The sequence below is a fragment of the Cercospora beticola genome, chromosome 3 (genome assembly GCF_033473495.1).
Source record: "Cercospora beticola chromosome 3, complete sequence".
In the NCBI taxonomy this organism is placed as follows: Eukaryota; Fungi; Ascomycota; class Dothideomycetes; order Mycosphaerellales; family Mycosphaerellaceae; genus Cercospora; species Cercospora beticola.
Genome location: NC_088937.1, coordinates 3,459,427 through 3,477,610, shown reverse-complemented (window position 1 = coordinate 3,477,610; position 18,184 = coordinate 3,459,427). Strand labels below are relative to the sequence as shown.

Here is an 18,184-nt window from a genome sequence, read left to right as displayed (position 1 = left end):
CTATCAAAGTGTATACTTGAAAAGTGGACTCTTATCCCCCAGGCGATCCAACTCTTCTCTGGAGAATTGAGCATGAACTTCTGCTTCGGTCATGCCCGCGTTCTTCTTATTGCTCGACCAGAGCAGGAACTCGAGCAACAACGCAGCAATCACTCCAGCCGCAGCGAACCCCAATGAGGCACCGAAGCCGGTCGGGTATTTTGGCAATTCTTTCTCGATGAAGATAAAGCTACCAGTGATGCCACCCATGTTGCCGACTCCGGTCATCCAGCCGATTCCCAGAGCTCGCTTGGTAGGGCCTGCAAGGTTGTTCATGTTCCATGCTTGAACGCCTGGTCCGATAGGGTAGAGGCTATTCTCGTGGTTAGTCGCTGTTATCGCAAAGAAATGATGACCTGGTGGTCTTGTTAGTACTCACCCAAAGCAAGCCAGGCATAGCGCGAAATAACAAGCTGGAATATTGTCCTTGATGTTGTCGGCCATCGCGAAGAGAACAGCGTACGCAGTGACGACGCAGAGCTGCGGCCCGACGATTGTGGGCATCCGCCACTTGAAGCGATCAGATATGACAGAAAAGCCATACGCTGCAACTGCACCAACTGCATAGCAGGGCATGGTGAGAAGCTGAGCATTCGCCGAGGTGTATCCCATATTCTTAATGATCTGAGGCATTGTGAACTTCAAGCCGTAATTCGGGGTGACGTTCGACCAGAACATGATGATCAGGAGGTAGATCTTCCAGTCACAAAGGACGGACCACAGGACTTTCCAATTGATTCCCTTCTCTTTCGGCTGTCCTTGAGGCTTGACTCGGCCTGCTGCGATCTGTCGCAGCTCCAGATATCGGATCTCGTCTGGAGTCAGCCATCGGTGCGAATGTTTGGGAGTGTCGACGAGGATCCAGAAACATGCGACGCCGGCTGCGACGGAGGCAATGCCTTCCAGAATGAAGATCTAAGCCCGTCAGTGGGAGATCCGATCAAGAAGCTCTGCCGTCACTTACCCAGCGCCAGCCTTCATATCCACCAACGCCATCCATCTTCGCGATCGCGAACGCCAGCAAGCCAGAAAAGGCACCTGCAATGGCACTTGCTGTGAAGAATATAGCGATACGCGTCTGACTTTCGTGTGGCATGTACCACTTGCTGATGATAAGAATCGCGCCGGGAAAGAAGCCAGCTCTGACGTTCTCGGTGGTCAGCGGGCTCAACGAGAAGTCGAGGCTTATTCTTCGTCACTTACTCAAACAAGCCGAGCAGAATCCTGACTCCACAGAGCTGCGCAAAGTTTTGAACGAAGCCATGGCATGTCATCACTATACCCCATATCGTCACGATACCGCCCATGAACAACGAAGGTCGGTCGAAGAGGTCGAGTATCGCGTTGCTTGGGAGTTCTGCCGTCTCATCAGTTCCAACTCTTGTCAAGGCTGCGCTGAGGACATTGACGTACCTGCGAGCGTGTAAGGGATGAAGAAGATCGCCAAAGCGATGTTGTACTGCGTGCCGGACATGTTCAAATCTGGAAGAAGTCCCTCGATCTTCGCATTGCCTTCGGAAACTCTGTCAGCATGTCGACTGCAGAATGCGAGTACGCACACGCTTACCGATATTCGCTCGATCAATGAAGCTGATGAGATAGAGTATCAACAACACAGGGACAAGCCTCCAGTCCACCTTTCGGAGCACAGCTTTCCTCTGTTCCTCGGAGAAGCCGGCGAGAAATGCAGCCTCTTCTGCTGTGAGATTGCCATTTTGATGTGTTACTTCAGCGTGAGCCGCCTCTTTCTCCAAGTCTACTTCGTCATTGTCCGAGTGAGTGACCATTGCTTTCATCTTGGGTTCCGAGGCGGTCGTGTTGAGTGGCAGTAGTCAAAGATGGAACAAGCCAGAAACGAAAGGGGCAAGGAGTGACTACAAGGACCACCCTTATGTATACTCAACTTGACGACTAGTACGATGAGCAGAGTACGGCACAACGTGTATGTCAGTCAGTCCTCAGCGACCGGTGCCGAACGCTTGGTGTCCACGACTAGGAATCCGGCATGCTTCCGACACATGGCGATATGGGGTATGGGGTGGAAAGAGGGGAAGAAGATGGGGTCACGCCAGGATTTGTGAACCGGCGGCACTTCATGGCTGGAGAACGTCCACTAGCAACAGAGAAGTTGAATCCGTTGTGGAGAGCCTAGACCAGAAGGCGGTTGTGGTGGCTTGGGGCGTTCCCGGAAAATGCGGATTCTCTCAATTAGGACCGGATTTGCTTTGACATGTTTCCTGATTCGGAGATATCCTGCCGGCGATGTGTTTGTGTCGACTATGCTCGGACCCAACTTCGGCCGTGGTGATGAGGCGACGATGCCGAAGGGCGAGCAGTCTACGATGAAGTTGTGGCATATATACATGCAAGAATGCTCTTGCTGAGGCGACGTCAACACAATCAACCATCTCATCGATCAAACACTCTTGCGAACATCTTCTCTACACAACTCACAACACTTCCATCCCAGACCACAAGATGCACGGAAACACCAACGGCTACACCAATGGCCACAGCAACGGCTCCAAAGTCGGCTTCGACGTCAGCGGCCTGGTCCCAGCTCCCGTAACCCCCTTCACCAAAGACGGCCAAGTCGACTACGAAGCCATCCAACGTCTCGGCTCCTGGCTCGGCAGCATCGAAGGCGTCAAAGGCCTCGTAGTTCTCGGCCACGCCGGTGAAGGCACATTCCTCACACAACAAGAACAAGAAGATGTAATCCGAGCCTTTGTCAAATCCACCAACGACCGCGTTCCCGTAATCGCAGGAATCACAGGCGAAGGCACCGAAGTCGCTGCTCTTGAAGCTAAACGTGCAAAAGCAGCAGGCGCAAAAGCCGGACTTCTTTACCCGTCTCATGGTTGGTTGCGATTTGGATATCAGCCTGGTGCTCCTCAGGATCGATACAAAGTTGTCTATGAGACGAGCGGTTTGCCTCTTATTCTGTTCCAGTATCCCGACAACACGCACGCAACATACAACCTTCAGACCCTGCTGGATATTTCTGCGCAACCTGGTGTTTTCGCTATGAAGAATGGTGTACGGAATATGCGTCGCTGGGATACTGAGATCCCAGTCATCCGCCAACAGCGACCGGATCTCCAGGTTTTGACTTGCCATGATGAGTATCTCTTGCATACTGCTTTCGACGTCGATGGTATGCTCGTTGGATACGGGAACATTGCGCCTGAGGCGTTGTTGGAGTTGATTGATGCGGGCAAGGCGAGAGATTATAAGCGAGCGAGAGCGGTTCATGATCAGTTGCTTCCTGTGACGAAGAGTGTGTATCACCGCGGCTCACATATGGAGGGCACTGTGGCGTTGAAGCATGCGCTTGTAGCGAGGGGGATTCTGTCGCATGCTACTGTTAGGTCGCCTTTGTTGCCGCTTCCTGAGGGTGCGGCGGAGGAGATTCATGCTGCAGTCAAGTCGGCGCAGTTGCAGAAGGTTATTGTGAAGGGGTTTTAGAATGAGATAGATCTGTTTCCAAGTCTTGTAGCATGATAGTACATTTGGCAGTCAATAGAATTTTCCTGTTTCAGATCCATCTCCGTTATATGTCCAGTTTTGGATGTTTGGTTGGCCGAATGCCAAATGATGGGTCGACTCGCTTCCACGGGACTTGTCTGCGCTTCGGCCTCAGATCCGGAATGCACCGTTCAGAGGATTGGCCGCGGTCGTGAAATGGACACTTCATTCCCAGTCTTGCAGCACCGAGGGCACCAGCGAAGACCGGATCGATCGAAATGAATGGCACATCTGCTTTGCCTTTCTGGTTTCTCTGCAACTCATGCTGTACGACTTTGACCAGGTCTTTGTCCATGGCATGTTCACCATGCAGAATGACCGATCCGATTTCGATGTAGAATATACCACCAGTAAGCAGTTCGCGAAGGAAGGTTCCAACCTGTGACCAGTATTCGCGTGGAGATGAATGGTTACGCAGCGCCTTCTTTCCCAAATGATCGTATGCGTAGCCATCCGGGTTGATCGAGAAGTGATCGGAACATGCGTGATAACAGATATGCATAGTTAGCATATCTTCTGTGTAACCAATACCCAAAACAGCGGAATCATTGGAATTTGCCCGCATGATCCATGCCTTCGAGAGTGTAGATAAGGTCGTGGAGAGGAACTTCTTCGGCGTTATCTTCAGGATGCGCTGGTCTGCCCAGTATGAGCTCAAAGCCGACGAAATGGGCTGCGTCAAGCAGGTCTTCGTTGTAGAGCGCAGGTAGATTTGGAACGGCGATTGTGCCGTACTTCAATGGGCCTGTCTCACCAAGTGTTGCGCTGACAGCACCCATGAGGCCGTTGAGTACTCTTGCTAGAGCTGCGACTTCATGCTGGCTTGCCGTTTCTTTTTCGGAAGTATCGCTCCCATTGTCGGCTCGCATCGTGCGCAGCTTTACGCAGTCCGTAGTACGGGGGACTGTTGTGATTACTACTTAGCGAGTCTTCTGTGCATCAAATTCGCATACGAACCTTGGATGCTGCCGAAAATTGCCCGAGCATTTAGCCATGTAATCTTTGTATTGCTGATCGCCTTCGAAGCGACTAATAGCCACAGTTGTACCGTTCCGATAATTGATAGCCGAAGTTCTGTGCTCGTGTGAGCTAACTTGGCAGGTTGTGAATTGCTGCTGCGTGCCTACCCGTATCCTGCTGTTAAATGGAACCCAACATGATAGGTCATGTTTTCTAGCCGCTGAGATTCATGGTATGGCTCAGGTAGTCCCCACGGCTAGCATAATGGGCTTGTGATGGGGCAAGCAGTGAATAGGTAGAGCACATACCACCAGAAGGCGAGCAACAGTAAGGAGGCAAGCAAAAATACGGGTATTGAGATGCAGCAGCAGCAAAAGCTGAAGCTCGATCGCTTCTTGACTGGAGGTGCTCTTGTGTGTCCCACCAGCTCTATTGCATTATCGGGCTCATATGATGGTGCAACAAGCGCTTCGGTCTCTGAGCGTCGGATCGCCTGTAGTTCGGACATGTTGTCGTCCACAAATGGATCACTAGACGATGTGTCGCGATTGCGAGTCTCGCTGGAGAATGAATCAGCCCTAATACCGTCCACGGACGCCGCTTACATAGGTGCAATTGCTGCTGTATATGACTTCAAAGGGTTCGTTGAAGAGAGGATTGCTGCCTGGATTCAGCTGCAGGAGCATTGCAGCACAGTTGACGCTAACTTAATTCTATACTGGCGATCGCTTGGCAACCCGACCAACGATAGAGCTGGCACTTGGAGTTGTCATTGTATGGCAACGGAAGATGCGATGGCTGACACATATTCACTTCACATAGCTGGCAAAATTAGTATCTTTTCGATCCCATCCTTGCTTGTGCGCGGGTGGAGAGGACTCTTTCGGAGGCCCTTGGAATTCGAACGTCTCCTTGAGGCGGCGGTCTGTATTTTTACGAACTCCTTGCACAGGTGTGACAAGACACCGACGTCCTCTGTCTTCTCTCTGTCCGGACGAAGCTGCTCGAGGCGCGAGATGTTCGCAGCCTTGTAATTCGCAGCTTCATGGGCGAATTGGAATGTCGCGAGGGCTGAGTGCAACTTTGATGCTGGTGATTGTGGTGCTCAATTGATGTATGTAGACTGATCAGATTACGAGTGGATGTGTGGTTGATGATGGTTCACAACAGAAGCAGTCGCGAGGAACGACGTGACAGCGTGATGTGTGATGTGAATGTGAATGCCAAGGCTAGTGTTGCCTCAGGCCATGATGCACGAACTGTGTGAGTGCAATCCATTGCCATTAAGAATTATGAAGTGAATGGAATGTGACAAGAAGTGAAGCTCTCGAATAATTCTAAAGAGGATTTGTTGCCATTTATGTTCTCCCTTATCGCAGGCCAATCGAATTACGTGTACTATTTGACCCAAATTAACTATTCCTCCGCAACAGACGTGCCTCGGACAGAGCGTCTGCATCTCTAAAGATGAGATCGACCCTGTTGCCTCTTGATGCCATAGCTCAATCAAAGAGGAAAGTCGAGCGTGTAGCCGAAGGAGCACGCAACGTCCAAGTCCTGAACGTTGTAGAACGAGGCAGGGTCGCTGCTGTCGGTCCCTTCATTGACGTCCAAGTACTGCACGCACTCCCACGCACCTCGGGAGAGACGGAAATGCAAGTCGATGGTGAAGTAACCGTTGTCATAAGCTTGTGTGGCACATTCGAGGGCAGCTTGCTCTGTGGTCGATGTTCCCACGATGTAAGTCGTGATGGGTGGGCTGTTCTCAGGGTCCTCGTTGTAGGGGCCAGCTGGGTTGAGGGTGCGGCCGATGCCACTGAAGTAGCGTGCGTAATCTACCTCATCAGGGGTGGAGACTCTCTCTGGTGAGAAGCCACCACAGACGGATGGAGGAAGCACTGCCGTGGTTGTAGTTGTAGTTGCAGTAGTAGTGGTTGTTTGTGCGTTCGTTGTGGTGCTGGTAGTCGTGATCACAGGAGTAGTTGTAGTTGTTGTAACGCCGTTGGTCGTAGTGGTCGAAGCAGCAGTGGTAGTGGTGGAAACAACAGCACTGGTGGTACTGGTAACGTCGTTGGCAGTGGTCGTCGTGGCCCTGAGTTGAGTCAGTACAAAGCAATCATCGCAAGATCCCAAAGACCTACTTCGTGGTGCTCGTCTTCTTGGTAGTAGTGCTCGACTTCTTCGTGGTCGTCGTCTTTGGCTTGTTGGGCTTTGGTGGGCAAGCACAGGACTTGTCGTAGTACTTGTATGGGGACTTGCTCGAAGTGGCACAGTTCTTGACGACCTTGCTGGAGTACAATCTGCAAGCGCCGTTGCTAACAGAGTAACTCTGGCACTTGGAGCTCTTTTGACAGATGTTGTGGCACTCGTAGCGATCGCACTTGTAAGAGACAGAGTGGTAGTGCGGGCGGCCAGCCTTGTTGTATCCGTTCACGCCGCAGGTAGGCTTGTAGTTGCGCTGTTCAAGGGCTCCGTGGGAAGACTCCCCATCGAAGGCTGGCAGAGCGCTTGCCAGCGGCAGGAGAGCCGCAACGAATGTGATGAAACGCATGTTTGCTATTAACGAGAGTGGTTTTGCGAATCTTGGAAAGGCCGTACAGTTGGAAGCCTGCGGCGAGCCTCAGCAGTCTATATGATGGCCACCTCGACTAGTAGCTTCAGACTAGAAGTCATCCCGCTCGGGAATTTTGTCCTTTCTGTTATTAGAATGTGGTGATAGCGGATCATCTTCACGTCGTCCGCGCCTGTGGCTTGAACTTTGGCCTAACCGAGCGCTGCAACATGCTAATCCTCATCGCAGCAGAGCGTAGGATCACCGTGAACGTATATGTGAGCGACTCACACCGACTCTGTGTCTCTGTCGCAGCCGGGAACATCTGTTCCTTGAAGAATCATCACAGTCCTCTCCAGTCGACGTCGACGTCTTACCTTCGCCGCAATCAAAGCTCCCCGTTCGGGCTTGCTGTGGCTGATCATAGAGCTGAAGTTGTCCTATTCGGGAAAGGGATGCGGTTCTCGACTCGTTGCTTCTTCAGCCTTTGCCTTGGCAAGAGGCAGTCGCTTCTCACCTTTTGGGCCTCCTTTCCAGATGCAGTGGCTGCACAGAATCGTGTCGCCCCGTCTACTGGCCAGGCCGAACCACGTGGCGGAGGCTTGAACTCTATCTCACATGGTAATTTCCCATTCTGTTGCTCCAGCTACAATGCGATCATAATAATTTCATCGTTCCTGCTTTTCAGTACTCTTCTCATGAGACCTTGCTGGCCTTACAGCGTCGTAGGCCCGAGATTGTCGCACCTGTGGTCAACTTCGTCTTCTGCGCGGCAAATGCAGCGCTATAGTGTCGTCGGCCCAGTTGCTCCAGATCGAGATCGAGGACGATCAACGTCGCGCCGTCCTGGTGAAGATGAAGCACTTCCCACTCCTACATCGCACATCCGCGATGATATCGAGAGGAATGATGACGAGACAAGTCGCTGATGTGGTACTTCGTGCGTCGCCCACATATTTCCGAAATGCTTGGCCGAGCTCGTTAGCTTCTTCCCCGAGCTGCTCGCTTTCGACACAACACACGCCGAGACATGCCTTCGTATTTCGTTCAAGGGTTGTATAGCGTCAACGGCAGAATGCGGAGATGTTGCGGAGTGCAGCAGTGATCCTCATGCCGACATTTAGTGCAAACCAGGATGCATTCAGTGGAGCTCACGGAGAGCGTGGACGATGTTAGGGCAACTCGACGGAATGATGTCTTGATACGAATATATAAAGTCTCTACGATGAAGTAAGTGACACTGGTATCAAAATTGACAAGATGAAAATGACAGGCAGACTGCTGGCTCTAGTGTTTCCGGTACTAGCCGCAGGGTGAGCTGCCATACTTATTCAAAGGCCAGATATAGCCAGCTCACGTTCTATAGTTTCGTGGACTACGGCCATGTTCTTCCAGTCAGCTACAGCCTCGATACAAAGCCTCTACTCGCTCATAACACCAAGTACACTGGACAATCAATCGTACTCTCTAGCGACAGACCAGTCCTAACAATCGACTATGGCGTCGAAGTGGTCGGCTTTCCCTTTTTCGACATCGAGACACTATCTGCACCAACGCAGGTAGAAGTCAAATATGCAGAAGACTTCACAGCATTCAACAATCCCTACAGCGATGGACCATGGACCTTTTCCAACGGACTTTCCAGTTCCTTCCGCACAGAAACATTCGAACTCTCCAAGTCTGGACGCCAACAAGCTTATTTCCTACAAGGCGGCCAACGATGGCAAACCATACGACTCCTCACAAACACGACTGTCACTTTCAGATCTCTAGGGCTGAATTCAACTTCTGAGAACAAGCCTTCCTCAGCATTTGTTGGCCAGTTGCACACATCGAATGAGCTCTACGACAAGATCTGGGACCTCGGACCAAGAGTCTTACAAGCCGCTTGCATTGATGCTGGTAATGCACCTTCGACTGGGGACATCACATCAGATGGTGCCCTTATTCGTGGTCAACAGACCGCGCAGTCGAACAATGGAAGCACTTTCGCGAATTACACGTTGTCCTTCAAGACCAAGATTGTTCGTGGCGGCACAGGTTGGCGGGTGGGAAGCACGATCGGCACACCTCGAGGGCATGTCTTGTACCTGACTTCCAATTATCCGGAGGAGACGACCTTTGTCAACACAAACCGCAGCTTGGTGCCAGCCAACACTCTGGTCTACAACTACGGATTCTCCATCGTCAATCAATCAACGCTAACCACAGGCTGGAATCAATGGTTTCCCATCAATCGCACAATCGCAGAAAACGTCTGGTACACCATCACCACAACTCTCAGCCACACTTCACTCGACATCTTCCTCGACGGAAAGCTCATCGCCTCAATTCCCCAAGACGAAGCCAACTACCTCTCCAGCCGAGGCCCCTCCTACCTCGGAGCTCTCAACCCAACAAGCGGAACCTTCGGTCTCGGCCCCTGGGCGGATCAAATCGCCTACTACAAAGACATCCTCATCACGTCCCAGAACGGCACGACACTCTACAGCAATGAACTGACATCTGACTCCACGCTCTCCGAGTTCAACATCGCCCCCCTAACACAAAGCGTCTGCCTCGACGGCGCAAAACGCGACCGCCTAGTCTGGGCCGGAGACTTCTATCACACAGCCAAAATCCTCTCCTCATCAACCGCACGCTGGGATTACATTCTCGGCACAATAAATTTCGTCCTCGATCGTCAACGGAAACCAAATACAAAGTTCGCAGGTCTCGTACCTATGAGTGCAACACTAGGAACCAGTTCTGCAGAACAATATACCAATGTATTCGGTGAAACGGGTTATGGCGGATTACTCGATTATCAAGATCTATTCCTCGCTTCTGTGGGGTATTATTTTCTCGCGACGGGGGATGTACAAAATCTGAGGCCGAGATGGGAACAAATCAAACGCGTTTTCGAAGCGAGGAAGGAATTTATTGATCCGTATTCAGGACTTATTGCTGATGGAGAGAATGGAATTCCTGGGAGTTATTTCTTGGGGCCTGTGAATGGGAGTGCGCCGACGGGGTTGGCGGCTTATGCTTACAAAGAGCTTATCCCGCTTGCGGAGGCGTTGGACGATGCAGAGGCTGCGCGAGATTTGAATGAGACGAGTCAGGGACTGATTGAGAATTTGAATTCTCAGCTGTGGAATGATTCTACGGGTGTCTATGACCTTTCTGTGGACGATCGCGGGAATTTCTCGTTTACTGGGATTGCTTGGGCTATTCTATCCGGCGCAGCGAATTCGACGCAAGCCGCGGCTAGTATTGCGAGGTTGCCGGAACTTCGTTTGGGGGTTGGGTATAAAACCTCAACTGCGGACGAGTCTAGCAATAAGACCCAGCTTTCGGCCAATACAGGCGGTTTCCTCCTCGAAGCTCTGTTCAAAGCTGAGCGCGATCTTGGAGTCAAGAATTTGACTGTGGCGAAGTCGCTGCTCGATGATTTCTGGAGCCAGATGGTTACTCAGGAAGAGTATTACTCCGGAGCAAGCTGGGAGTATGAGTATCCTGATGGCAAGCCTGGCATCGATCTCTTCACCTCTTTGGCTCATCCTTGGGGCGCAGCACCAACATACGTGCTGCCGCAGTACGTGGTAGGAGTGACTGCGCTTGAGCCTGGGTTCAAGACTTGGTCTTTCGAGCCCATGATTGGAGCATTGGGTCTGATGAACGCCAATGCCACGACTTGGACGCCTGTTGGACCCATTGAGGCAAGTTGGGAACTTGTTGGCAAAGAGGCAATCGTGAGAGCCCGTGCGCCGAAGGGCATAACCGGTGTGTTGGTTCTACCAGACGGCGCTGGCAAGAAGCGTATTCGTATCGCAGGAGGCAGACGGTTCCAGATCAAGTGCAAAAATTGGTCGTAGTCGAGCCATACAATCGTGACCAAAGATTGCGGGCAGACGTATGACCCAGCAGGAGGCCTTCCTCACGTTGGAAAGTTTGCTTCAGTCTTCTAGCACAGGTGCAAATTTGGACTTCTTTCTGAGTCGAAGACCGATTTTCATGAAGATAATACTGAACACCATCATTAGTTCACTTCTGATCGCAATAGAGGTACCGAGACTCACGGAACAGGCAGTGCCAAACACGAGATACCACCTAGGATGCTCGTAGCAGGCCCAACACCCAAGCCATGGAACATTGGCTTCGCGGCCAACGGCAGCCCGCACGCAAGGAGTGATCGCAGGATTGTATTTGCGCTAGTCGCTGAAGCAGCATACAATCCGTAGACATCCACAAGGTAGTTGAGACATTGCTGGAAAATTGTGTTGAAACCAGCTCCGATGAAAGCTGTGGCAACGATGGGCAGACTCCAGTGGTACTTGGGGTCCGCGGTCCACCCGAACCTGGTCAGCATTGTCAGTATCTGCATGATTTCAAGGACGTGTTTTCACATCATACCAGAACAGCCCACCGCTGAACAGAATGCCGCCTACCAGCATGGGTGGCAGTCGAGCTTCAGGCGCAGCTCTACCTTTGTTCTTTGCGACCTCTCTTGCGTAATATGACTGATTGGCTAGATTGATGCCCACAGCGAAGAGAACGCCAACGAAGAGACCTGGGTGCGCGTCAGTGGTAGTAAGTCAGTCGGAAATAGGCGTTGAACAAACCGAGAAATGGCGTAGTCGCGACAATCAAACCCCATCCGCGATCTTCTCGAAAGACGATCGGAAAGACTTGCAAAGTCGTGTAGAGGATAGCATACACGTACGAGGCGTAACACGCAATGCACGCCACCATGGGCTCTGTAAGCAACATGCGTAGCGGACGTGCAAAGTATTTGGTCAGGATGTTGCTCAAAGTCATGCGTTCAGCTTCATGAGGATGCCAGTATCTGTCATCTCCTGTGTCTTTGCGTAGTTTCACAGCCTTTCGTTTGAGAATGACGGGAGCATAGAGCTCTGGCAGACAGATCAGAGTCAATACAACCATGGCAAATGCAAAGATCGCCTCGATGTATTGAGTCCATCGCCAGCCCAAGTTACGGTTGGCAGTCAATGCTGCGCCCACAGTAGGACCCAGGGTTGGGCCACCAACCACCATGATTGCGTAGAAAGTCATGGCAATTCCTCTGGCTTTTGGCTCGTACATGTCTCCTAATGCCGCCGATACGTTGGAAATGGGAGCCGAGCCACAAACGCCGCCAAAGAAACGCGTGACGAAGACACTTGCAGCGTTCTTGCTCGTAGCGGTGCCGATGCTGAATAGACCAAGTACTGCGATGGCAGGAAGTATTGACCACTTGCGCCCGTAAACTTCTGAGATTGGCGCCCACGCTGATGGTCCAACAGCAAAACCGAGCACATACAGTGCTACGACGAGTACTGTGACTTCCTCACTGACGCCAACATATTCCGAGATGATGGGTTGCGCGGGTGATATGATTGAGCTGCCAATGGAGCCAACGAGTGCGAGAAAGCCGAGTTGCACAGTGATCCAAGCCTTGTAGCCATTCGACCAGCCTCGCGGGTTCGCGGGATCATTGTCGTCGAACTTCACTTGGAAAGCTGGTTCACCAGGCTGGCTCCGATTTCTCCTCAGAGAGATGTGGGAGACAAGGCGTGCAAGAGGTGGCCAGGATTGTGATCGGGAGCGCGAGGCTGAGCGTTTGCGCTCGTGGCGGCTTTGAGATGGTGAGCGTATCGGTTCCTGTGCTGTTTCCTGCTTCTCCAGATCGGTTTCGGTTGCAGGGCTGGTTGACTCGTTGTCGTCTGAATTGCTCGCGCGGCCTTCTTCGTGCTTCTCTTCGTCTCTGCTCGCGCCAAAGTCCTTGCTGGATGATGCGCTGGGCTCCATCTTGGATTTGTGAAGAACGGGCGCGGAGGCTCGCACTTACCCTTTGACGCATACATGTTCGAGACCTCCTACCTTCACTACTGTGATAAAGTCTTTGCCGACGACGCCATCAAAGCACTCGGCATACGGCACGCGGCACTCTGGAATGGCGGAATCTGGGCCAGTAGTTAGTGCGCCTTCATTTCACTACCCGTGACGTCGTTGAGATGCATTAGCGGCCGTTTCTGCAGATGTGCTCAAGAAGTGCACGGATAGGACATGCCGACTACGCTGCGAAGTGCAAGCAGTTCGCAGGCCTTGAATGGACACTTCGTGCGTTGAGTATGGCCTTATGGCCGCTTGCTGCGGCGGTGAGCTCTGGTCAGCATGTTCGTCGACGCGTCGCCAAGTTCGGCTCCGCGTTGGTTGCAGTAGTCGCTTCAGCGGTTGCAGACAGAACGCGGCCAAAGTAGCTGCTTCGGAAGCGCGAAAGAAGTGGTCAAAGTCGTGATTCGCTTGCTGTGTCGTGACTGCGATGTCGGCGTATGTTCCTGTGGCTGCACGTGAAGTCGCGTTTTTCCAACCTCACTGATGAACAGGTCCAGAGAATTCGCGAGGGCGAACCGGCAGCCAATCCAATTGAGAAGACTATACTATGGCGAATACTCAAGTTCTGGAGATTGAACATCCAGCTATTATTTGTCACCGATGGTATGCGAAAGCCTGGCAAGGGGCGCTGGGGTGGAAGAGGTGGCGGCAAACTCGACGACGATTGCACCAAAATGCTTCACCAGATGTTTGATCGATTGAAAGTGCCATATCACCGAGCTCCTGGAGAAGCCGAGGCCGAATGTGCTCGCTTGCAACAATTGGGAATTGTAGACGCCGTCTGGTCTGACGACGGGGACTGTTTGATGTTTGGCTGCACGACAATGATCAAGGCTAATCGTACCAGTGCTGGTAAAAAAGAATGGCTAGAGCGCATCACCGTCTACCAGGCGGAGACTGTTCTGCCACGCTTCGATCTGGACCGAGACAGTCTGGTCTGCTTTGCTGTATTGACTGGAGGCGACTACGATACCGCAGGTTTGCCAAATTGCGGCTTCCAAACTGCTCGGAAGCTAGCACAGCGGCATGTTGGGCTGGCTTACGATTTGAAGATGTGCCAAACAGCACCAGACTTCGCACGGTGGCGAATGTTGCTCGCGTCAAGCCTTGCAGCAATGCACAAGGCTGTTTCGGTGCCTCCAAATTTCCCGAACGTGGAGGCTCTGAACGGGTATCGAAACCCAGCCATCTCCACTGACGATCAATGCTTCAACTTGCGCGGTCTTCGAGGAGGATGGGAGTGGCTGGAAACGCAAATCGACCAACCGAAGCTACGCATCGTATTGCGAGATCACTATAACTTTACCACAAAAGAGTACCTCAAGCACATGGGACCGGTGTTCCTGGCCCGAGCCCTGACTAGAGGAGTGACGCCGGCACGACGTGAGGAGAACCTCTCCTACGGCGTCCAGCTACGACGCACGCTGAAACGTAAAGGTCAGGACGGAGAGGAGGGAAGGGTCAAATCAGAGCTGAACATCAAGTTCAATGCTTGGATGCTTGTGGATATCAATCTCACATCTCAGGATTCTGTGAACGCCGACGGATCCGCCTACGACCCGATGAAGCGTATAGATGGCGTGATGCTGAAATGTTTCCTCGAACATGGCCTTCCGCAGGGTGCACTGGACAAACCGGAATCTCCAACGACGAAGAAGGGTAAGGCTAGAAGTGGCACGCAAGAGGAGGACGGTGCCAGCGCGACACCGAGTGCCAGCCAGAATGCACCACCGAGCTCTGCTCCGATTCCATCAACAAGTGCTCGAAAGAGAATGTCTCAAGATGCCCCGGAGGGTGAGGTTGTAGCGTCACAAAGCAAGACCGCTAAGAAGCGCAGGAAGACAGCCGAAAAGGAGGATGCTGCAGGTACGCCTAAGAAATCAAGGCAACGAAAGCCGAAGGTTGCTGCAGAAGAGCCTCCTCCTCCTACGTTCAAAAGAGTTGATATGCCAGACTTCGCCGCTTTGAAACGTTCATGCAATGTCGTCGACCTGGACGAGGAAGATACTGACGATGAGATCGAAATCCTGGCCCATCCATCGCAGTCGACATTGTCTCCAGCCGGGACACCGCAGAGCTGGCATCAGACCAGTCGCGTGCCACGTTGGCCTAGTCTCGACACTCCATTGCGAGCGAATACAGGAGCCAGTCCACACGAGACCAACTTCCGGATTCCGGCCGATCCGTTGCCATCATCTAGTGGCACAATTGATGAGACGAACCAAGATGAGGCATCTGCTGCTGCAATGTTGCGCCAACGAAGAGAGCGAGGACTGCTCAGTAAATTGTCTTCTCAGACAGCTGCTTCCACAAGAAGTGAACCTCCTGCGCCACCGCGGCCGCCTGCGCCATACGAGATCATCGACTTGACTTGAAACAAGGCAATCTAGGACGCGAGACCTATCCGTCTGATATGATATTACTCTCCTACAAGCTGGTCAGAGGAACGTTTGTCACAACGTCGTCGACCAAATGCTCAAAAATAGCAAGCCTCGATCGCGCGCATAAAGATCACATGCAGAGCCGCGCTGACGGGCCGGTCGATGACCACATGTTGAGCAGAGCCCCTGTGCCGCAACACAGTTCGGCGCGGGAAATGAGACTTGGCAATGCAAGGTACCCCTCGGGCAATACTTTTTACGAGCTGCGACTCATGCGAACCAATCAAGCCTCGCCACCATGCCACATCGAGTAATGTCACCTCGTTTCTTGTTGACAAGCGGCACGCCTGCAGGAATCAGCGCGTGTCAACGCCAGTGCTCACCTTTATTATGAGACGCCCGTTTCCCGTCGCGCGCGCAATGTCCTGAGCTTCTTCATCCGTACTCACTGCTGCCAGCCAAACGTCGTCGATCGTTCTTTTCACAGTCTCTCGCTACAACTACTTTTAAGTGCTCTACTATCGCACACGAATATTTCACGACCGCACTCTTCAAGTCCTCACACGTCAAACCGCCACAATGAAGACTTCCATGATCATCTTCTCCGGCCTCAGCGCCATGGCTTTCGCCCAACAGAGCCCCGAGGAGATCGCCGCATCTGTCTCTGCTCAGGTTGCTTCTATCGCATCCGGTGTCATCAGCGCTGCGAACGCGGCCACTCCAGACCCAAACTTCAGCCCAGAGGAGCTCGCATCTTACAACTCGGCCGCCTACGCCGCAGCAACATCCGCCATGTAAGACGACCCTTCTCTCTATTGCAATATACAAATTCAGCTAACAATGCGACATACAGCTTCGCCGTGTCTTCCTACGACGACGCACAGCGCTCCGCCGTGGTCGAGGCTCAAGCCTCCCTCTCCGCCCTTATCGACAGCGCCCAAAGCGTCGCTGCAACTGCCACCGGTGAAGCCGCCGCTGACGCCTCCAATGCTCTCTCGAGCATCGCCGGTGCAATCTCTTCGCAAGCTTCCGGTGCTTCTGCCGGCATCACTAGCGCCGCCGGCGCCGCTTCCAGCTCAGCATCGCGTGCCGCCAACTCTGCCACCCAGACCGACTCTTCTTCGTCTTCCGAGGCAGGTGCCCCAACCAACATGCCAATTGCTGCCGGAGCCGCGCTTGGTGCTATCGGAATGGTCGTTTTGGCTGCTTTGTAAGGGAATGGCGAATCTCTTTGACATAACGGAAGTGTGGAGGATTGAGAAGACACGAGATGTTGGAAAATTCGCGACTTGACAGGTCTACGAGGACAGCACTCTTGTCTTTCACAACATATCAGCTTGGATACCCCCGAAATCTAATACATATCGGAACGACGCGACAGTCCCTATCCTCAGGACCAGCGAGAGTCCAAAAGACGCCAGCACGGCAATTTGCTTTCCCTATCCTGTGGGCTTTCAGCATTGTATAATGAGAATGATTCATACGAAAAGCAACATACTAGTTTCACCCATTTTCGCTCCAAGCATCAGCTCCCGCTTTTGACGTTCGCTTATGCTTATATTCGCCATGTGACAGGTGCCGATGTCGTGTGCAAGCCACCCGGCACACAAAACACAAAAATGCAGGTAACATGTCACAGTCCACATGGCACAATCGGAGTGGAACTGTGGGACGGTACCACCTTTTTACAGCCACGCAGGAGAAGTTACACGAACCACACATCGGATTACACAAGCAGCAGCTGACAAGAAAGAAATGCATCGACAGACCGAGACAATACGATGTGTCGCTACAAAAACAAACGAAGACCCGATGAATACCTCAAGCTATATCTTACTCTCCCCCTTCCAACTCAAATTCTTCCTCAAAAACTCAATCTGCGCCTTAATATTCCTCTCAAAGAACTCTCCCTTATAAATATCAAAATGCCCCGCTCCTTCAATCCAAACCATTTGTTTCGGTTCTTTCGCTTTTCCATATGCCGTAAGTTGCGAATCCGTCGTGACGAGTGTATCATTACTTGGTATGACCATAAGAAATGGTGTTGGGGAAATTCGATGCATCATAGCTTCGGCATCGAGTTCCCACATATGAAGCAGAGTTTGTTCTGTTACCCAGTTTTCCCATTTTCCGCCCGTGGAGTAAATTTCGGTGTAGTTGTCGTAGGCGTCGAGGGAGTTGAAGAGGGCGGGGGCTGTGCCTGTTTTTGCGGATTCGCGGTCTGCTGCTACGACGGGGATGCGGGATTGGTTGGAGGGGGTGTTTTTTGCTCGATTGTTTAGGACTCCTGGGAGCAGGTCTTTGAAAGATTTGGGGAAATAGTGGCCGGCGATTCCTGAGCATTGGACGATTGCGGCTTTGATACGTTTATCGCTTGCTGCTGCGAGGATTGTGGTTGCGCCGGAGAAGGAGGAGCCCCAGTAGACGATTTGGTCGGAGTCGACGGATGGGAGGGTTGTGGCGTAGTTGAAGGCGTCGAAGTAATCGGAGTGTTGGTACGCGGGATTGGATTCATTCTTGGGGAGGCCGTCGCTGTCGCCCCAGCCGCGGTTGTCGTAGAGGAGGACGTTTAGACCTGCTTCTTGGAAACGCTGGGCGAAGTTGGGGAGACGGAAGTGACGGATTCCAGCGAGCTGTGGGATGTGTGGGTTAGTTGATGATCGGCTGGTTGCTTTGTAGTTGGGTGAGACTCACTCCATGCGACATTATGATACAGGGACGCTTTTCACTTGTGGGATAATGCCATCCACGAAGCGTAGTACCATCGAAGGCCTGGAATTCGACATCTCGTCTTGGAAGAGCCATTGTTTTGGTTGATGTTGAAGAGGTGATTGGAGCAGGACAATTA

At 52.3% G+C, this 18,184-nt stretch overlaps 10 protein-coding genes across 10 annotated transcripts; 4 read left to right on the top strand and 6 right to left on the bottom strand.

Moving 5' to 3' along the window:
- Nucleotides 1-3: 3 nt before the first annotated feature.
- Nucleotides 4-1,835, bottom strand: RHO25_005361 (uncharacterized protein; the record flags this gene model as incomplete). Its single annotated transcript, XM_023596266.1, has 6 exons — nucleotides 4-352; nucleotides 419-954; nucleotides 1,004-1,181; nucleotides 1,243-1,396; nucleotides 1,453-1,551; nucleotides 1,607-1,835. 6 exons carry the CDS (start codon nucleotides 1,833-1,835, stop codon nucleotides 4-6), a joined length of 1,545 nt encoding a protein of 514 aa, XP_023457834.1.
- A 682-nt stretch (nucleotides 1,836-2,517) lies between these two features.
- On the top strand, nucleotides 2,518-3,507 carry RHO25_005360 (uncharacterized protein; the record flags this gene model as incomplete). The annotated part of the gene is made up of 1 exon (XM_023596265.2): nucleotides 2,518-3,507. The coding sequence occupies one exon, from the start codon at nucleotides 2,518-2,520 to the stop codon at nucleotides 3,505-3,507; it is 990 nt and encodes a 329-aa protein (XP_023457227.1).
- An 85-nt stretch (nucleotides 3,508-3,592) lies between these two features.
- RHO25_005359 (uncharacterized protein) lies at nucleotides 3,593-4,069 on the bottom strand (the record flags this gene model as incomplete). The annotated part of the gene is made up of 1 exon (XM_065602636.1): nucleotides 3,593-4,069. The coding sequence occupies one exon, from the start codon at nucleotides 4,067-4,069 to the stop codon at nucleotides 3,593-3,595; it is 477 nt and encodes a 158-aa protein (XP_065458708.1).
- Nucleotides 4,070-4,112: 43 nt separating this feature from the next.
- RHO25_005358 (uncharacterized protein) lies at nucleotides 4,113-4,436 on the bottom strand (the record flags this gene model as incomplete). Its single annotated transcript, XM_023596264.1, has 1 exon — nucleotides 4,113-4,436. The coding sequence occupies one exon, from the start codon at nucleotides 4,434-4,436 to the stop codon at nucleotides 4,113-4,115; it is 324 nt and encodes a 107-aa protein (XP_023457240.1).
- Nucleotides 4,437-6,033: 1,597 nt separating this feature from the next.
- Nucleotides 6,034-7,078, bottom strand: RHO25_005357 (uncharacterized protein; the record flags this gene model as incomplete). Its single annotated transcript, XM_023596263.1, has 2 exons — nucleotides 6,034-6,619; nucleotides 6,669-7,078. 2 exons carry the CDS (start codon nucleotides 7,076-7,078, stop codon nucleotides 6,034-6,036), a joined length of 996 nt encoding a protein of 331 aa, XP_023456956.1.
- A 1,260-nt stretch (nucleotides 7,079-8,338) lies between these two features.
- On the top strand, nucleotides 8,339-10,935 carry RHO25_005356 (uncharacterized protein; the record flags this gene model as incomplete). Its single annotated transcript, XM_023596262.1, has 2 exons — nucleotides 8,339-8,391; nucleotides 8,445-10,935. 2 exons carry the CDS (start codon nucleotides 8,339-8,341, stop codon nucleotides 10,933-10,935), a joined length of 2,544 nt encoding a protein of 847 aa, XP_023457831.1.
- An 81-nt stretch (nucleotides 10,936-11,016) lies between these two features.
- On the bottom strand, nucleotides 11,017-12,868 carry RHO25_005355 (uncharacterized protein; the record flags this gene model as incomplete). The annotated part of the gene is made up of 4 exons (XM_023596261.2): nucleotides 11,017-11,086; nucleotides 11,140-11,418; nucleotides 11,474-11,630; nucleotides 11,683-12,868. 4 exons carry the CDS (start codon nucleotides 12,866-12,868, stop codon nucleotides 11,017-11,019), a joined length of 1,692 nt encoding a protein of 563 aa, XP_023457136.1.
- A 761-nt stretch (nucleotides 12,869-13,629) lies between these two features.
- On the top strand, nucleotides 13,630-15,330 carry RHO25_005354 (uncharacterized protein; the record flags this gene model as incomplete). The annotated part of the gene is made up of 1 exon (XM_023596260.2): nucleotides 13,630-15,330. The coding sequence occupies one exon, from the start codon at nucleotides 13,630-13,632 to the stop codon at nucleotides 15,328-15,330; it is 1,701 nt and encodes a 566-aa protein (XP_023457135.2).
- Nucleotides 15,331-15,915: 585 nt separating this feature from the next.
- Nucleotides 15,916-16,550, top strand: RHO25_005353 (uncharacterized protein; the record flags this gene model as incomplete). Its single annotated transcript, XM_023596259.2, has 2 exons — nucleotides 15,916-16,130; nucleotides 16,190-16,550. The coding sequence occupies 2 exons, from the start codon at nucleotides 15,916-15,918 to the stop codon at nucleotides 16,548-16,550; spliced, it is 576 nt and encodes a 191-aa protein (XP_023457132.1).
- Nucleotides 16,551-17,162: 612 nt separating this feature from the next.
- RHO25_005352 (uncharacterized protein) lies at nucleotides 17,163-18,141 on the bottom strand (the record flags this gene model as incomplete). Its single annotated transcript, XM_023596258.1, has 2 exons — nucleotides 17,163-17,969; nucleotides 18,031-18,141. The coding sequence occupies 2 exons, from the start codon at nucleotides 18,139-18,141 to the stop codon at nucleotides 17,163-17,165; spliced, it is 918 nt and encodes a 305-aa protein (XP_023457131.1).
- Nucleotides 18,142-18,184: the final 43 nt, after the last annotated feature.